This window comes from Alnus glutinosa, chromosome 11 (genome assembly GCF_958979055.1).
Source record: "Alnus glutinosa chromosome 11, dhAlnGlut1.1, whole genome shotgun sequence".
Taxonomy (NCBI): Eukaryota; Viridiplantae; Streptophyta; class Magnoliopsida; order Fagales; family Betulaceae; genus Alnus; species Alnus glutinosa.
This window is the reverse complement of record NC_084896.1, coordinates 26,851-47,092: the sequence shown is the minus strand read 5'-3', so window position 1 is coordinate 47,092 and position 20,242 is coordinate 26,851. Positions and strand designations below refer to the sequence as shown.

General features: G+C 38.2%; 2 protein-coding genes across 3 annotated transcripts; one reads left to right on the top strand and one right to left on the bottom strand.

The window, feature by feature from the left end:
* Positions 1-1,155: 1,155 nt before the first annotated feature.
* Positions 1,156-8,596, top strand: LOC133882260 (histone deacetylase 19-like). Its single transcript, XM_062321390.1, has 8 exons — positions 1,156-1,329; positions 1,873-2,489; positions 4,005-4,445; positions 5,094-5,324; positions 6,096-6,166; positions 6,245-6,299; positions 8,137-8,208; positions 8,345-8,596. The coding sequence occupies exons 2-8, from the start codon at positions 1,962-1,964 to the stop codon at positions 8,423-8,425; spliced, it is 1,479 nt and encodes a 492-aa protein (XP_062177374.1). The 5' UTR covers positions 1,156-1,329; positions 1,873-1,961; the 3' UTR covers positions 8,426-8,596.
* A 556-nt stretch (positions 8,597-9,152) lies between these two features.
* LOC133882259 (chloride channel protein CLC-e) lies at positions 9,153-19,603 on the bottom strand. Of its 2 annotated transcripts, XM_062321389.1 has the most exons (8): positions 19,175-19,603; positions 18,599-19,025; positions 18,019-18,219; positions 11,684-12,150; positions 10,318-10,881; positions 9,837-10,045; positions 9,569-9,640; positions 9,153-9,478 (listed from the first exon to the last, which is right to left on the bottom strand). In XM_062321389.1, the coding sequence occupies exons 1-7, from the start codon at positions 19,550-19,552 to the stop codon at positions 9,610-9,612; spliced, it is 2,277 nt and encodes a 758-aa protein (XP_062177373.1). In that variant the 5' UTR covers positions 19,553-19,603; the 3' UTR covers positions 9,153-9,478; positions 9,569-9,609. The 2 variants fall into 2 exon arrangements, with proteins under 2 accessions (XP_062177373.1, XP_062177372.1); XM_062321388.1 differs by having other exon boundaries at positions 9,153-9,640; positions 19,175-19,602.
* Positions 19,604-20,242: the final 639 nt, after the last annotated feature.

The following is a 20,242-nucleotide window of genomic DNA, read 5'->3' as shown; positions in this document are numbered from 1 at the left end:
CAGCATCAAAGCTGTAGTTTCTTTAAGGCTCCAAAATTAATTTTAAGCCTTCCATGAGAAGGAGAGAGAAGGTGAAATTCAATGTAGGCTCTTAAAAAACTGCAATATAGGTGGTGTAATTTTTTTTTACCGTACTTAAAGCCAAATCTATATACTCAGGCTTAATCTATGTACTCATACACTCATACGTACCAAGATATTGGAATAATTTTATACATGATATTACGTCATTAAAATCTAAGTTTGGGAACTGGATTTAAGGACGGGTGCATTTCAATTGGGCCTCCAATCAAAATTCCCGGATTGGGCCTTTAAATATCTAATTCAATCAAACATATTCCTTTAGAAGAAAATAGAAAATGACAATGCTCTTCGATCGTTTTCTCTAGGCTTGAGATCAATAGAGAATAAGGTTAAAATGATTATTTATTTAGTTATTTTTTCTAATGGAGATGATCAGGGAGACGAAGAATAAAGAGAATAAATTACCATTTTTATAAATTATAAAAGTTTTTTTTTTTTTTCATTAATTATCGGCCATTATCAATATGCCACTATGAACTGATACTTTGATAAAAAAAAAAACATGAAACTACTATTTACATATCAAAACTCCCATTCTGTCAGTCAAATTCTTGAGAAGACTCAAATACCTTAATTTAAGTTTCAAATTTACATATAATATCTTAAAATTAAACAACTAAAAAGAAAAAGAAGGGGTGGTTACTGGTGCGAGCCACCCTCCTCCCCCTCCTTTTATTTTTTTAAAAAAATTATTTTTAAATTTTTAAATTATTATTATTTTTAATTTTTTAAAATATATCTCGCATATTCCGTTTAATTTAACAAGATTTTCTAACAGAGGGGAGGTAACAGTATGAAAGTAGTAATTTTATGCTTTTTTTTAGTCGATGTATCAATTTCTAATGACATATTGACAATAACAGATAGTTTATGGAAAAAAGATAATTACCCTGTATGGCCAGATCTAAAGGTATGATTTAAGAAAGGACGAAAATTAGGGGCCATTCGTTAAAAACAGTGGAAATGCAGTAGAACCGGCTGTTGGCAGTAAACCGGTTACGACGTATGACCGGCTCAAAGTCCTTAGGTTTCATTAAAAGAGCAAGAGTGTTTTACAATCTCTGTACAATTATACTCCTCTATAAATATTGAAATACCGGTGATGACGATGACATCTGATTTCTTTAATAGCCACATTTAGGAAGGAAGGAAGGTCGTTGTCTTTCTTCTTCTTCTTCTTCTTCTGGGGCATTGGCAGTGGTTGATTGGTTCATTCATTAACGACGACGAACTAAAACTATTGAGGTAATTAAGACAGAAGAGTATTCGCTTTTATGGGGATTTTTTTTTTAATTTTTAATTTTTATTTTTCAAGGTTTAACATATTAGAATGTTACTCCGTATGTTTATTTATTGTTTAACTTCCCTGATTTCCATCTCTCGGGTATGCTACTCCTACCCCTTGTTTATTTGATTCAATATGCCTTCCAAATCTCGTATGTATGTTTTTCAGCTTCCTTTACTTTTTGAATAGCGGGACAAATCCATTGTTCATTTTTCGTTATGCAGAATCAAGAGTTGTTGGGTTTTCTTTCTGTAACCTCTGTTTATTCACTCGCTTATTTAGTGTATGCATCGTTAAATATTTTTTCTTCTTCCTTTCTACCAAACCTACATCAAAATCTTGTCTGATACAAGATTCTTCTAATCCCTTCTGTATATGATTTTGTTTGAATTATAAATCGGGTATTATTCCTCACTTCTTCTTCTTCCTCTCTCTGTCTCTGTCTCTCATTTTAAATAATTTTTTTTTTTTTTTTTCTTTCGTTTTTGTTTTTGTGCTTCTAGGCCACTTTTACAAGGAAATCCTCTTTCGGGTTGTTTGACTTCTAGGAGATTAGTTGCCACTAACAATAAGAAAAAGAATTAACATATATATGGATGCTGGAGGAAATTCCCTACCTTCTGGGGCTGATGGGGTGAAGAGAAAAGTGAGTTATTTCTACGACCCAGAGGTTGGCAATTACTACTATGGGCAGGGTCATCCTATGAAGCCACATCGAATTCGAATGACGCATGCTCTTCTTGCCCACTATGGATTGCTTCAGCACATGCAGGTTCTCAAGCCATTTCCTGCCAGAGATCGGGACCTTTGCCGCTTCCATGCTGATGACTATGTAGCATTCCTGAGGAGTATAACACCCGAAACACAGCAGGATCAGCTCAGGCAACTCAAGCGCTTCAATGTTGGTGAAGATTGCCCCGTTTTTGATGGTCTTTACTCCTTCTGTCAAACATATGCTGGTGGTTCAGTTGGTGGTTCAGTCAAGTTAAATCATGGTCTCTGCGATATTGCTGTAAACTGGGCTGGGGGGCTGCATCATGCTAAGAAGTGCGAGGCCTCTGGATTTTGCTATGTGAATGATATTGTCCTTGCAATTCTGGAGCTTCTTAAACAGCATGAGGTTTGTCTAGTGTTACTGTATCCTAATCCTGTTTTTTCTTTGATTTAAGCAAGTGCCTGGTCAAATATCTTGTTCAATGATATACTTTTTGCTCACCATTGCTTTATTTTAACTTTATGGGGTTTAAGCTGTTTGTAGAGGAAATATATGAAAACAGAACGTGTAATACCCCGAGTCTAAAAAATCTTAAGAGAACTGTCTGCATCACTCTATTTGTTGTAATGACAATGTTAATGTCATCATCATGGTTATGTCAATGACGACTATGATCCCTGCTGCTCCCTAATACGTGTCAAACAAAGTGGTAATAGCAGAATTGTCTTTCACAATCACCTAGTTGATCCCAAGATTACAAGCCTCCTAAGCTATAGTGACAACCCCAAAATTTCTGTACGACCATCCCTTGAGCCATTGAGTTTTAAATAGTAATAGATGAAGTTTCAAATGGTCTTGAAAGATAACCCATTGTGATGCTGCCGTAGCTATTATGTGAGCATCTCACATTGTTTTGTTAAACAATATACCGACCGTGTAGCTTTGATTGGAAATAACACACATAGGGTGCATTTATATGTACTTGGGCCAATGGAACTTTCAGTGTCTTGGTTGCTGAAGTCCAAATGGATGTCAGGAAACTGATTCTTTCCTTCAGGGGTGTTGGAATTGAGATTCTTTTAGAAAATATGCATTTCCTCCTAACCATATGATCCAGATTGCTAATAAAATGCAAAATACCTGTCTTTTTGTTCAGCTCCATCCCTTTTTCTTTTCTCTTCGGAATTCTACAAATACATCTTTTTCATGGAGGAGAGTGGGAGTAGGCCTGACATATGCTGAGCAGGACCATATAATCTTTCTTCTTTCTCTCTCCCTGATATGTGTTTTTTTTATTGGTAAGTTACTAAACGTACTCAGGGCGTCTTAAACTCCACAAGCTCACACTTGCAATAGGGGGGGGGGGGGGGCATTCTTTTCTTAATATCAATTGAAATAAAATAAAACAATGGATAAAAAGTTTGAATCTTTGGTTTGAATTTCCTTTGACAGTGATAGTTTTTATAATTTGGAGGGTTCTTTCACTTATCCCCAAAAAGAAAAGGAGGGCTTTTTCAGTCATCATATTAAACTTTCAAAAGAAAGATAATTTGCAATTTTAAACTGTACAACAATTTGCATATTGTTCTTTTGCGATTTAATTAAAGGCTTTTCTAGCATGTATAGAATTTTAGACAATGAAAGTGCCTTTTAGGCTAGAGCTGTGTCTTTTTACTCAATTTTTTTCCTCTTCTTCTGTTGGTTTGGTTTTTGAACTCAAGGCAAAAGGACTTTATCTTGCATGACCATCATGCTTGTTATGAACCTTGTTGTGCAATTTGGTTTGGCTCATGAACCAGAATGACTAGTGTGGCAATTTTCAAAAACTTTTCTTTAGTTATTGCATATGTTTGCCTTGTCATATAGTTGTCTTACCTAATTCTTTTTATAATTTTGACATTTTTCTCATCTTTGATGCAGCGTGTTTTATATGTGGATATTGATATCCACCATGGGGATGGCGTGGAGGAGGCGTTTTACACCACTGACAGGGTCATGACCGTTTCATTCCATAAATTTGGAGATTATTTTCCTGGTACGGGGGATGTACGTGATATTGGATATGGGAAAGGGAAATACTACTCCCTTAATGTTCCACTGGATGATGGGATTGATGACGAGAGCTACCATTGTTTGTTCAAGCCAATAATTGGGAAGGTGATGGAAGTTTTTAGGCCTGGTGCCGTGGTTCTCCAGTGTGGTGCTGACTCTTTATCTGGGGACAGACTAGGATGCTTCAATCTTTCTATCAAAGGTCATGCAGAGTGTGTCAGATTTATGAGATCGTTCAATGTCCCACTATTGCTGCTGGGTGGTGGTGGTTATACCATTCGAAATGTTGCTCGGTGCTGGTGCTACGAGGTATTGTCATTGTTTGATCTTTTGATTCTGCTTGACTAGTATATTATAAGCTGGTCAAATGTAATAATGTCTGTTCCACGAATAGGATAGCATAATGACTGATGAGTCATGTGGAGAATCTTAACTAGCAAGGGATGAGAAAACTTGCGTGTGGTTTGATCATTGGTATCAAATGTGTTTGTGTCGTGAATTGAATGGGCACAGGGAGCCATAGAAACAGAAAGCAATGGTAACTCATGGTGTCACAACATGACTTTAGGTCATTGTGTTTGATAGAAGTTTCATTTAAAGTTCGATTGAGTTTTTTAGGCATCTGTCAAACATTTCCTTGGTTTTCAAGATATATATAGATGGTCAAATTACGTAGATGGTCAAATTAGAATCACATCATTGCAAAAGTGGGTGGTTTCGAGTCCATATTAGTTTAACAGATCATTGTTTCTTATTGCTCTTCATGCTTAACTCAGAATTGTGGATGAAGTTAATATATTACCTTTATTCATTTTTTTTTTGGGTGGAGTGTGGTGTTGTCTACATTGCATTGTTCTTGATGCAGTCTTTCCTTGTATTTTTTTCTCATTCCTAGTAATGGTATATGGATCTCTCTTAACTAAGCACTTTAATGTCAATTTCTTATATGTAAGGCAGACAGGGGTTGCACTTGGAGTGGAAGTTGATGACAAGATGCCACAGCATGAGTATTATGAGTATTTTGGTCCAGATTATACTCTTCATGTTGCCCCAAGTAACATGGAAAATAAGAATTCACGCCAATTATTAGATGATATACGCGCTAATCTTCTTGATAATCTCTCAAAGCTTCAGCATGCACCCAGTGTCCAATTTCAGGAAAGACCTCCTGATACTGAGCTTCCAGAGGTATCGAGTAGTTTATTTTGTTCGATGTGTCCATTCCTTGCTCCATCTTTCATATCTCATAGGACTTAGTAATCATCCAAGTATAATCATTGTTTACGATATTAAAGAATATAATTTTCTTCTGACTTGTCATAACACTATGCTCCTCTCTGTTGGAAGCTTTTTTGATGATGACGTGCTTTTTTCCTGTGTTTATTTTAGATAAGATTTCTTTCTATGTATCTGATATTTGTTTGACAATACAAATTTGTTCTGGATAATACTTCATAAATTCTTGTTTATCTTCAAGCTCCTTTTAATCGCAGATCAATTGTTGCAGATGAGTTTTAATTTAAAATTTTGTAAAAGGCTGGTGTTGGTGTAGCTATTTCAGTTGTTCCTTTTATTTTGCTTCAATCTGTGCGGCATTGAGAATATCCGTTGATGGCTTTACGTTTTTCCCCTCAATTAGATGTATGTTGTGGAAGTATTGCACAGAACAATTCATTAGCCTTTTTTGGATTAAAAGACCCATAGAGAAAAAAAATAAAGAAGCAAAACAGCGACTATTATTACATCTTCCTGACTTTATTATTATTATTTTTTTAATTTTTTAATTTTTTAGATTTTTTTTTTCACATTTAATGAACATTGCTGGCTAGTTCAAATAAAAATAATTGTAAATAACTATCTGCTTTATATTGAGAATTGTATTGGACAGTTACTTCTCGGGAAAAAAAAAAATGTATGAGACAATTGACTGAATTCTTTTAATTGTTTAATAATTTTTAGGCAGATGAAGATCAAGATGATGTAGATGAGAGATGGGATGGGGGTTCCGATATGGAGGTTGATGATGAGAGGTATTTTGTCTCGTCCCCCAATTCACTTGCAATATTGTATGCTCAACTTTTTATTTACTGAATCTTCTGTTTGAACAGAAAGCCTTTATCAACCAGAGTAAAGAGAGAAGTTGAACTTGAGCCCAAAGATCTGGTATGTGCTCTGTCTTGTATCTTTCATTACCGATGGTAGCCTTTAACCCATTGTCATATTTGTTAGGCCTGGGCAGTGGAAGAGACAGAGCCGGAATGGGTTTTCCGTCTTTGCCTCCATCAATGGCGGAAATGTTGGAAATACCACCGACATTCTTCTGCCGGAGGACATTTTTGCTACTTTTTGCCTCCACCAAGTCGGTAGCGGAAGCGGGTGGAAGCCAGAAGAGGGGTTGGGCTCATTTGGGCATTTTTGGGCTGCTCGAAGACGAAGATGAAGGCATTGTTTTCGTCTTGTCTTCGAAGACGAATACAGTCACAGAGAGAAGAGATTAAGAGGCTGAGCGACTGAGTTTGAGAAAGGATTACAGAGTGACGGTGAGATGGGAGGAAGCTTCTAGATCTAGATCTAGGTGTTTTTGGAGGCTTGGAGGTTGGAGCACCAAATACGAAGGGACTAGGGAGAGAAAACTGAAAAGGCATTTTTGGTCGTAGGGTTTCTTCAAAGCGATGGCTTTATACATGTCTCCAAATGGTGTCGTTTGGTGATACAAAACAACGCCGTTTGAATGAATTATTTTATTATGTAGTTGGGTCGGCAAAGCGGAAATTTTTTCCCTCTTCTGCCTTCCAATTTGACCTGGTCAGAAATTAAAAAACCCTTCTGCCTCCTGATCTGCCCTTGTCGGAATCTGACCCGCTTGGGTCGGAAGCGGGTTGGGAGGCGGAATTTGTGAATCTGGAATATTTTGTCAATGCTGGACCAGTTGTGTGATCTGGTTCTGAATGTTGGGCAAACAAGCAAGAAGAAACTTGTCAATTAAATGAGTATGTTAGAGATGGATGTGTGGCACTAGGAAAGATAGGATAAGGAATTAAGTTATACATGAGATGGTGCGATCAGCAACAATTGAGGATAAAATTAAGGAGAATAGTTTGAGATTGTTTGGCATGTGCAACAGAATGCTTACATTAATATGGAGGAGCAAAAAGGCAAAAATAGAGGCCAAAAGTGTCGTGGCTAGAAAGTATTAGGAAGCCATAGTTGTAGAAAGCTAAATGCCTACTGGCCCTAAATAGAGCTGACTAACATTGAAGAATCCTTATGCCAGACGCCAATTGAGTTGGGTTTACGGTTTAGTTGAGCTGGGTTCTGTGTAGGCATCAGTTTATTGGTCAGGCAAACTGGTTCTGTATCAGCTATTTTCGATCTTGCGACTTATTGGTTAATCCTTATAAATTATCATTTTACGACTATGGGTTGTGCCCAGGCCCGGAAGATTGATCCACCTAGTTTAAAAAAGTGTTTTTATCAGCTTAGGAGCAAGTCGACTTATGCATGCTGTTGTCCATCTAATATATTATGCAGCCAAAGCTTGAATCACCACTCTAATTGAAAGCTGGACTCGGTACTAATTTATGCAGGGAAGAAGAATCTGTAAGCCTTCCAAATGATATGCATAGAGGAATGAATGTAGTTTCTTATATTTGTTCCGTTCTTCCTGAACTCTCCACTGATATAACAGAGCAGCCTCTTTAAATTGGATGCTCCTGTTTCAACTTTCAAGAGGTGGTAGCTGCTTTTCTTGTGTACATGCTTCGTTGACACCTCACGATCACATGCCATTAGCTACTTTCCGAATATGTTTTTGACTGTTCCTGCCCCATGCATTTGATATCCCCTCTTATTAATGTGGAATATACTTTCTGATTTTGTATTTAATAAATGTTAAAATATTGGGAAATTGCATTTGTGGGATAATGACGTTCAATAGTGAACATCCAACTTTTAGGTTGTTTTGCCACTAATTTCTAATGGTGGCTTACTTTTCCCCCAGGAGGGCCAAAAAGGAAATGCGGAGCATGCCAGAGGCTTCAATACAGCAGCGGAAGAGGCAACATGTGGAAAGGTGAAGTGAAAATCATAAGCACTTGCATAACATAGTTATTGCTTGCATAGACGTGCTTACATATGTAATGTACAGCCATTTATATAAGAATGCCTCAGCGCTAACAGATCTTTGTGGTTAATATTGGTACTTGCAGGCTTTAGATATGGGTCCTCTACAAGTTGATGAACCAAGCGTGAAAATTGAACAGGAAAATGTGTATAAGCCAACTAATTAAATGTAACCTAAGTCGTGTTACAAAATCATTCTAGCTCCGCTTGTTGATCTCTGAACATGGTCGTGTATCTGTGCAGTGGCATATCATCAATTGTATTTTATGGGGGGTCCAGCCTGGAATAGTCCAAACCGTGGACTAGTATTGAAATATTAATTATCTCTTGTGCCAGAATCCACCGAGCGGGTATTATTGGTTATATTTGTTGGGAAATTGATTTTTGCACAATTCAATTGCACAACTCTTACACAACCCATGACATATTGGTAGGGTTCATGCATGGTGGGACTCACATGCATGGTCTCACCAATGTGTCTTGAGTTGTGTAAGAGTCGTGCATTTGGGTTGCGCAACAAATACATTCTTATTTGTTGCCACCACGTATCGTGCTTTTTTTTGGAGGTTGGGTTGGTGCGATAAGCTGTTTGAGTCCCTTTTACTTTCATAGGTGTATTTATTTTGGAAATTTCACTCACCCCTTATACAACCAAGTATTTTTTAATGTTCTCCTGAAACTTAAAAATTTCCTTCTAATCTTTCAGCCACTTTCAATTACTTACTCTGGTAAGATTATGATATTCTGTTAAATCTTAATGGTCTAATTAATCTTTCTTTATTTATTTTTTTTTAACTTAGGGCATAGTTGTATTTTTAAAAGTCTTAATGGGTTAGAATGGACATTTTACATGCTAGCCATTCAAGTTACCAAAAAAAAAAAAACGGCAGGGGGTGATTGAAAGATTAGAATCTCAAATTTGGGCAAATGAAGTTTTCCCTATTTATTTTTACAAATTGTCAGTAGATTTTTCTGGGACAAGAATAACGGAGGCCATGGCCAACCGGAAAGGACAAGGATCCTCTCCATTTCAAATGAAATGGAGAGGATCCTTGTCCTCCCTTGACCCTTGTTATATACCCATATTGTGCGACTCCAACTCTTAATGATTTTGGAAATAAACTTAATTTGCAAGAATCTTTCACAATGTGAAATGAGGTCCTCTTAAGGCAGCAACCAGGCGTGTGCCTGCAGAGTCTTGTGTGGGCTGGGTTGAGAGCCTGGGACAGGAAAACCAACAACTCAGAGATCAGCAATATCTAGTTGTTAGGTATTCTGGTTCATCTTGGCAAATGTTACGTGATACAGACTCTTTATCCTCAATGAGTGACTGCCTTTCTACTGTGGAATATTAGCCGAGGGATTCTCTGGTTGCTAGAGCTCTGCACCCAACACCAAAAAGGTCAGGAAACACGAAACAGAAATGAAATTACAAAAACAGGAAATATAATTACTCCTCTTCTTTTTTCTCGAACGAACAATTGTTTTAATTATCACCTTGTTTTCTATTGTTTTGTTTTTTTCTAAGTGGATTACCGATTACAGTGTGAAGGCAGAGTAAAAAATTGGTAACTAAACCTGCAAGTTACGTTGATACATTCTGCATCTAAGAGGCCAACTGGGTGCCCTATGCGATCTTCAAAATGCTCCAAAACGACTGGGACTTGACTTAGACCGTGCTTAGTCATAATCATTTGAGCAAAACGGAGATCCATGCCCGGTGTAGCAGTCCATGGTACTTGACACATTTCCCCATCCAAAGTACACATTTCAGATACTAAAAGCTCCTGTAACAGAAGCAACCAAGTAGTCAAGCTCACCCAGTGACAAGGCGCAAAAATAATTTACTCACTCATAGTTGGACTTCAATCTGAAAGTCACAATAAATCATTCTCATTTTCCGCCCTTCTCTTCCCTCTTCCTGGTTTGCTTTGAGTTTCTTCGAATTGACTCAACTCATCATTTTCACTATTTCTCCCTCTACCAATTGCATAATGTATCCAGATAATCAAACTCAGCGCAACAGAAGATTTAAAAATGATAGGAGAAGTGCCATTACCTTGGGTCTTTCGCTTCTTGCTTTCACAATTTTGCTGAACTCTTCAATGCCTCCAAGTGTCAGTAAACCAATCAAAATGTTATTATCATTAACAATCATTGCACAGGACTGCTTTTCTGTAAGCATGAGACTTACTGCATCTTTTAGTGAAGTGCTCATTAAGACAGTCACAAATCTTGTTCTCATGGCTTCTGAAACTGATATTCTCTTTTCCATATCTTTGGCTTCAATATCAAAATCATTTACACAAAGAGAACTTTCAACTTCACAAAGGTTGCTAATGTAAAATGCCTTTTCAGCGAGTGTAGAAGAAGAAGAAGAAGATAGGCCACTTGTAGAACAGGAAGACATTCCAGGTTGTTGAGTTGTAGAACTATTATGCTCGAGTTTTTTAATCTCCGTGACATCTCTTCTCCTCGTCTGTCCAGAAGTAATCCATGAGGATAACCCTACAGCTCCTAGTAGTGGTAGGACTATCCGATAGTCCTGTGTCAATTCAAAAAGTAATAGAACTGCAGTGAGAGGTACCTGACATACCCCTGCAAGAGTAGCAGCCATTCCAACCTGCAAGTGGAAGCTCCCCATTGATCAACCATATCATGGTCTTTGGCCATCAATAAATATTCTAGTGACAGGAAACATTAGAAAAAGAGTAAGCTTTTAGCCCCAAACGCTACGTCTATTTTCATTTTGACACGTTATATCACGTACAAATTATATTTTAATGAAATCCATGAAAACTCAATTAACAATTTTGGGCCAACAACCTATTTCAACACTTAGATCTATCCACATTCATGCTTTAACTTAGCTCCTTGTTCAAGACGTCTTAGCCAATATGATTCATATGTCAGTAATTTAGTATGTGCAAAATACAATGTTGCTTTGCAAATAGACAGATTAGATCCAAATACATCTTGAGTAACAGAAAATAAAGAGCATTTTCTATTATAGCTTTGGAAGTATGTGTTATGGGGCAAGTTTTTATAAATCACAGTTGAGAATGGACAGGCCGTGAATCTTAGAGTTGAATTGCATCCGAGAATCTCAACCAGTCTTATCTCTTGCTTTTTTTTTTTTTTCTTTTTTTTTATTTGGTGGGGGGGGGGGGGGGTGGCTAATATAATAGAAACAAAAACAAGAAGATGAAAAGCTTCTGGCCAAAGCAGGTTTGTGTTATTTATGATCATGGACATACTGAATAGTTCTACTGCAAAGGTCACTTTCTTCCAATATCAATTTCTGTTCTCAGTTACAAAACGACTCCAGTAGAACCCTTCAAGTTTATGCATTCATATAAGCCAGACCTCAAAATATTGAAGGTAAAACTATATCCTGCTAAAATAAAAATGGTATAGAGGAGTACCAGGCCATATGCTTGTGGCGATGCCACTTCCAATATGGAGAGATTAATCATAGAATTGGACTGAGAAACCGCAAAACTAATGAATTTCCCATATGCCATGCCTGTTGCAGCACCAATAAAGAGGGAGGGGGCATAGTAGCCTCCTACTAATCCAGAGGCTCGGCACAAAGAAGTTGCTACTATTTTAACTCCTACCAGCTGAAGCAATAGACCAGCAGACAAACCTTTAACAAACGGCCGAGATTCCAACAAAATGTCAACGTTCTCAAAGCCCCAGTAAAGGATTTCAGGATATGCCAAGGCTATCAACCCAACAATTAAGCCACCCAGTACAGGGAACAAAGCCCTTGGTATGCCAACGGATTTGTGAAGATTGTCGACAATTACAAACATGTATGATGTGCACCTAGATAAGGTCAACGAAACGAAGCCGCATAGCATGCCCAACAATAAATACAGTGGAAGCTCTGAAAGACAGTTGAATAGCTTTTGCAGTAAATATCTTAAATTTCAAATAAAAAGTTGATAAAACTTCTACAAACATTGAGGCTACGTTTAGAATGAATAAAGTAGTTCTTCTTAGTTGTCGTTCTTGTATACTCCCTGTGTGCTTGATTGCACTTTGTGCTTTTAATAAAATTTCTCTTATAAAAAAAAAGAATGAATAAAGTACTTTCTCCTAATAATATATAGCACTAGGTATTTGCAATTCCAAGCTTAACCTCCTCTGATCAGAGGTGGAGTTAGCCATTTCTCTTTTGTTTTGAGGAGGGGGATTTGGGCAAATATAAATATTAATTCAGTAAAGAAGAAAAAAAAATATAAAGTGTGCTATTTGAGGAAGAAAAATGGTTATTTAAAATTAAATGAGATAATATTTTTAAAGGGAATTACTAATATGATCCTTGGGGTTTGCACTTGTACCAAATAGCTCCCTAGAGTATCAAAATTATCCTGCAGATCCCTAAAGTAAGCTAACTGCCAAAATGGTCCCTACCATTCAATGATAGACGAAAACCGTTAGACCTCCACGTCAACACCTCTCTCCGCATGACATGTTCCATACTTGATCAATCAACCAACCTTGTTGCCATGTCAAATGATACATGTAAGTACCACGTCAATAAAAAAAGCCACGCCATTAATAAAGGCACATCCATATCAAAATAAAAAGAACAAAAAATAAAACAAAAGATAAACAATAAAAACAAGAAAGAAAAAAAGAAAAAATGAAATAAGGTCGTGGCTGCCACACCTCACATTTGGACGACAAGGATCCTCTCCAATTCAAATGTTTCGGAGGGGATCCAATTAGTTTTTTTAAGGGCAAAATTGTCCTTTCACATTTTTGTGGACAACTTTGCCCCTCAAATATCACTAACTGGATCTCCTCCAGTTCATTTGAACTAAAGAGGATCCAAATGCACATTTGGAAGGAGGGCTGCCCTCATGATCAGCCAGGGGCCACCACCCCTTATGTGGGAGGAGCGGCCGACCCTCACCTATGAAGGGTGGCAGCCCCTCATCTGCAAGGGGTAGTGCCCCTCAAAGGTGGCGGCATGACCAACCCTTATATGGGAGGGGTGGCCGACCCTCACCTATGAGGGGTGGCGGCCCCTCATCTGCAAGGGGTAGTGCCCCTCAAAGGTGGCGGCACAGCCGACCCTTATATGGTAAGGGTGCCCTCTCCCAAATGTGAGGGGTGGCGGCCGCCACATTTTTTTTTGTTTGATGTTGATATGTCTTTTATTAATAATGTAGCCTTCTTAATTGACGTGGCACTGATGTGCATCGTCTGATGTGGCAACAATGCTAGTTGATTCATTGATTATGCCACGTGTCATGCGGAGAGAGGCGTTGACATAGAGGTCTAACAGGTTTTCGTCTACCATATCGACGACAGAGACCATTTTGGACAGTTAACTTAATTAGGATCTGCAGGATAATTTTGGTCCCCCAAGGATTTGTTTAGTACAAGTGCAGACCCAAGGGATCAAATCAGTAATTTTCTCAAATGTAAAATTTACAATACAATACAAAGTTATTTTTTATTTTATTTTATAAAGTATATCTTATGGATGGTTTGACATTGAATAGTCTTTAATTAAGATCACTTGATAGAGACAATATTTTTGAAGATATTAAAATACACTAAAACTTTTCCAAGAATACTCTACTTTAAATATATGTATAATAAATTCAATAGTGGATTTGTTTCTTCCTAATTCATAAGCAAAGAAAATTTACTTTCGGAAAAAGAGAAAATTAAATAATCACCCAAGTAGTCTCAACATGGCTCCGTCATTGCTGATAAATTAATGTATTAACAAATGAAGAAGCCATATTTAATAAGAGAAAATCATGATTCTAATTAGTAAAGCACAAACTGAAAATATTATAATGCCAAATTCCCTTCAGGAAGAATCTAAAATTAAATTGATGATGGTGTGGTGGAGAGGAAGTGACTCTGGTGGCAAATATGGTGATGGCTACAGTAGTAGTTCCTGTGTCAATAATGATAGTGATGATATTGTTGATAGCAGCAATGGTGATGTAGTAACAGAGGCAATAATGTTAGCAGTATGGTTGATACAAAAGCAACGGTGCAAGTGGTTATGGTGGACATGACAGCTATGAGAACAATGGAGGAATTAGTGGCAGCAGCAAAGTGGGGGCTCTGGTGGAAGAGCAACATTAGTCGGGTTGGCGGTGTCAGCAGCCTTGGTGGTGGAAAGACTGATAATAGCAGCTTCGTAAATAGCATGGTAGTGACCAGGCAATAAGCACAGCTGCAATGATTATGCAGAAAAAAATATAGGTAACGGTCGCACTGATAATGGTGGTTAAAAACCAAGATCTCAGGCATATCTTCATCATTTTCGGAATCAGATTGGCATCAACCTTTCCCCAGCACCTTCTCATCAATGGACTAAATGATATATAGGAAGGAATGAGGTTTCATTTCATTTTATTTTGGTAAGTGTACTATCATTAAAAGCGCAAAGCGCAATCAAGTACATAGGGGGTGGGGTATACAAGAGAAGTTTTTAAGAAGGAGAAGAAAAAAAAAACAAGGAAATCAATAAAACTAATCACTAAGAGAGCTAAAACGCAACTGTCCAAGAAAGAAGAGAATAAAAGAAGAAAGTTTTGAGCTCCTCTATCATTCTTTCTTGGTTCTCGAAATTTCTATCATTTCGTTTCCTCCACAAGCACCACAAAAGGCAAGAAGGAACCATCTTCCACACAACAACACTCCGAGAGCGGCTACCCGTCCACCAGCAAACGAATAAATCAACCACCTGAAGAGGCATAACCCAAGACAATCTGAAGTTGCTGAAAATAGCATTCCATAAGGCGCAAAAAACCTCACAATGGAGAAGATGGTTCACAGACTCCACATTCCTTTTGCACATATAACACCTATCAATTACGATAACATGCCTCTTTCTAAGATTATCCATGGAAAGAATCTTCCCTAGAGCCGCCGACCAAGTGAAAAAAGCCAATTTCAAAGGAACCTTGGTCTGTCAAATACTCTTTCAGGGGAAAGGAGCCCACCAAAGCTTGTCTTCCCCTTCCCTTCTCACTCTAACGGTATACAACGAAGTGAAGAAGGAAGCCAAGACTTCCACCTCGCAGTCGTGAGAAGCTCGAATAAAGCTAACATCCCACTGAAGGGAACCACTAGTAGAGTCCAAGTGAGCTGCAACAAGCACATCCTTATCACGGGCAATGCCATATAAAGCCATGAAGGCTTCCTTAAGGGTCATCTCTCCACACCACACATCATCCCAAAATTTAATTTTGGACCCGTCTCCCAACTCAAATCTGGTATGTCTACAAAACAAACTCCACCCCTTCTTTATATACTTCCATAGACCCACCCCATGAGACCCAGGGGGATCAATAGAGCACCACTCACCCCACGCACTACCAAATTTAGCATCCACAATTTTTAACCATGCCTCTCTCTCATGCACATAATGCCACAACCACTTCCCTAAAAGGGCTCTATTGAAGATCTTCAAATTCCGAATTCCCAACCCTCCTTCAGAAATAGGGGAGCAAACCTTGGACCAACTAAATAGGTGATATTAGAAATTTTCACCTAATCCTCCCCATAAAAAATCTCGATGGCTATACGATTTGCCACACTAGCAGGAATGGGGAAAAGAGACAAGAAATAAATATGTAGGAAGATTGAAAAGAGTACTCTTTATAAGGGTAACCCTACCACCCTTAGACAGATACATCCGCTTCTAGCTAGCCAACCGCCGCTCAATCTTTTCAACAACACCATCCCAAATACACTTGTCCTTAAAACAGGCCCCCAATGGAAGACCAAAGTACTTAAGGGCAAAGAGGAAACCTCACAACCCAAGTTGTCAGCCAGTCCATCCACATTATCCACACAATCCATTGAACCAAAACAGACTTAGACAAATTAACCTTTAAACCTGAGACAACTTCAAAGCACAAGAATAAAACACACAAGTAGCGAAGATGGTCAAGATTAGCCCTAAAAAATACTAAAGTACCGCCCGCGAACAACCAATGTGAAATATTTACCACCTCAGAGTGCCTAGATCCCACAGAGAAGCCTGAAAGAAAACTTTTGTCAACAGTAGCAGTGAGCATTACTTAAAGCCTCCATAACAGTAACAAACAAAAGAGGAGACAGAGGATCACCTTGCCTCAGCCCGCGAGAGCCACTAAAGAAACCAGACGGAGTGCCATTCACCAAAACGGAGAAGCGCACCGAAGAAATGCAATGCGCTATCCACGAACACCATTTCTCCCCAAAACCACATCTTCTCAACATATACAATAAGAAGTCCCAATTGACATGATCATATGCCTTCTCAATATCCAGCTTGCAAAGCACCCCTGGTTCACTAGATTTGATTCGACTATCCAAACACTCATTTGATACAAGAACTAAATCAAATATTTGCCTACCTTTCATAAAAGCATTATGAGGTTTCGAGATAACCTTCTCCACAACCCTTCTTAATCTATTCGCAAGAACTTCTTCGGGATTAGAGCAATGAAAGTGGCATTAAGGCTTTTAACAAACTTACTATGACCATGAAAGTCTTGGAAAGCCCCCATGATATTAGTCTTGATCACATCCCAACAGTCTTGGAAGAAAGCTATGGAGAAACCATAAGGACCTGGAGCCTTATCTCTGTTCATACCTTTTACCACCTCTAAAACCTCACTCTCCTCAAAAGGAAGTTCTAACGAAGAGGCCTCCACCCCATCCAAAGAGTCGAAAACAAGGTCATTTAGCCAAGGTCGCCAAGTATATGGTTCTGCAAATAAGGTCTCATAAAACTGAACAACATAATCCCTAATAACTGGTTGATCAGAAGAAATTGAGCCGTTTACAGAGAATGACTCTATGGAATTGAACCTCCTTTCGAGTTGGCTACCCGATGAAAATATTTTGTGCATTTGTCACCCTCTTTAAGCCAAAGAACCCTTGACTTTTGTCTCCAACTAATCTCCTCCTGAGGTTTCATTTTATGAATTCCAACCTCTCTATCTAAGATGTTTGGAATTTTCAAAATTCCTTAGACGTGCAGAAAAGAAACCCTATTCCTGATTTAGGTGTGAAAATCTAAGAATCTTCGCTTAAGAAGATAAGAATCAATTAAATTAGTCATTCAAAAAAAAGTTCTAGTGAAACCCAGAGAGAGAGAGAGAGAGAGAGAGAGAGAGAGAGAGAGAGAGAGAGAGAGAGAGAGAGAGAGAGAGAGAGAGAGAGAGAGACAGAGAGAGAGAGACATTGAAAATGCACAAAATACATAGTTTATGTACAGAAAGATATATCTGACATATTAGGACTAGGCATATTGAGGTGCCTAGACATTTTATTTAGGAAAAGTAATAGTTATGGGCATTCTATTTCTAAAATATTTTACAGAGATGAGTGGAGATCATATAGCCGACATTTTAACTAAAAAAACTGCCTATTCTTCTATTCATCATAGTCCAAGAAAAAGTTTAACATGAGAGATATGCATGCATTGACTAGAAGAACAGAGTTGTAAGGTTTTACTTATCCATTGGAAACAGCATAAACATTTTTTTTTTTGATAAGTAACAGCATAAACATTAAAAGGTCATAAATGTATATGATTTAGACTAAAAGAAGTAGCTGGTAATGACACACAGAAAGTCATGCTGGCAGAGGCACAAAGTGGAATGCAAGAACTTTATGGCATTAAAGAAAAAGAATAGATGCGCGCTACTACAACAAAAACATGGTAGAGCAGTACGTTTAGTAACTTTAGTGTGTGCCTCTAGAATAAGACTTTATATTTTACCACTAGGTGAGCGGAAGTCATACTCCGGGACTTTAAATGCTGGTTCAGAACCAAGACCAACTTCTGAAACTACAGAAGCTATTACGGCGCTTAGTATAACCATGGAAGTGGTATTTGTAAGTGATAATGACGACTCCGCTGGTGATGGCCACAACACCGACTCTATAGCGAAAAAACAACCAGCTACAGCGGCATTGAACCCTGTGTAAGCAAAAAATGAACTTCAATAGAGGAAATATAAAACTAAGAAAAGTGATAATGCAATGAGACGAACATTGATTGTTATACCATGGGCCAATCAATATATCCGCAGCATGTTAAACTGTAATAGAAAAGAAAAAAACACGAGACAGTTGGTCTCTCACAGAATGGTACTATGCGGTATTTTCTTGAGAACCATAACCAAACAATTGCTATCTACTTGCTAATAAAAAAGATCTTCATGCATAGCAATTTGCACAAGCCATAGCATTGTGATACTTTCCAAACCAAAGCCGAAATGGAAGTAGATAAACAAATTTAAGAATATTTGCATGATGATGGATGAATATTATACAAATTAAAAGGAGAAGTGACCAACCGGAGGAGATTCCGGCGGCTGATCCCGCAGCCACAAGGGAGAGCTTTCTATGGGGATTTTTGTCGAACAAAGTGCCAACTCCCTTGGCAATGGAAGCGCCTATCTCAACACTGGGACCTTCAGGCCCCAATGAATTACCAGTGCCGAGGGTGACACAGGCAGCAAGTGCCTTTAAGAATGGTCGCAATGCAGACTTAACATTATCAAATAGGGAAAACGAAATGGCTGGCGCAGGAGGAGGAGAAGAGTCTTGGTCCACTTGCAGAGCAGGAGCAGTTCGAAGCAGGTTCAAGAAGCTTACGATGAGGCCCCCACAAGCAGGGACCAAAATGACTTGCATCCAGATTACTTGAGTGGGCTCTTCTCTCAACCATGACGCACCTCGAGACGGTATCCCATCCCAGAAAAAGTCACGTATCTCGTGTACCTTTATCAATCAATCCATAAGATTAACATTAAATTGATACAGTAGGTAAGCAAAGTATATGTTAGATTAAAAATAAAAATAAAAAATAAAAAGAAAAAAAAGAAGAAGAAGAAAGGAAAAAGGGCTAGAGATGGGAGGAAGAGACGTACTGCGTTGTTGAAGACCACGACAGCGATACCAGTAAGAAGACCGACCAAGCATGAGGAAATTATTGTTCCTGAATTAGCTTCTTCGGTGACAGCAGTTGTTGTTGGTGTTCTCACCTGCTGCTTTTCTTCTTGTTTACTACCGTCCACATCTTTATCCTCGTCGCCGTGGACGAGAGATTCGGAGTGTCCACTTTCAGGCAGAGCACAAGGAGGCCTGAGCCCTATCCCGTTGCATTTGTGTACTACTAATGAGGTGTTGAAAGATTGTGAAGATTTGTTGCGGAAAGAAGCAGAGACGAGTGGAAGTGGAAGCAACTGATAATAACGGTGATGCTGCAAATTGGGGAAGCGCAATATTGCGCATTCCAAACTCCGCATTATCCTAAAATTCTTTTCTTTTTCCGGCACTGACTCGTTTCTCTTATTTTAACCCTTTTAGCCCATGTCTATATAAATATTTTCGGACTGGTTTGTGAATATTCAGGTGCAAAGGCCAGCCCATTAGCAAAAAAAAAAAAAACCAAAAAAAAAAAAAAAACAAAAATTTTAACGTACCACTTACAGAACTCTTTAAATTACGTTCACAACCAAAATAAAAAAGAGAAATGATGTTTTTATATCTATATCTCCTTTTTAATACGTAAGGCAGTACATGTGGGTATTACAAATTAAATTGTTGATTTAAAAAAGAGATGTACATAAAATCTAAAAAAAAATATGTGTATTGTGTCTCGATTATGCTTCTTATCTACATAAATTATTTTTCATTGATCTCTCATGTACACCTCTGAGTAGGAAATTGTGAGAGATCTGTTATGGGGCTTACGTGTTTGGACAAGTGGGCAAGAGCCCTCTTACAATTTTATGCCCAAATTACAGGCAATATGAGCAGACAATTATTGCACTAGATCTCAATCCCACCTCCGAAGACTTTCTATTGTAACACTCTTCCTCCTCTGAAGACTTTTTATTGTAACACTCTTTCTCTCCGCAGCTCATCTTCGTCATTTCTCTCTTCCTTGCAACTCTTCTAATTATATCAAAATATAGAAATATTTGACAATTTTT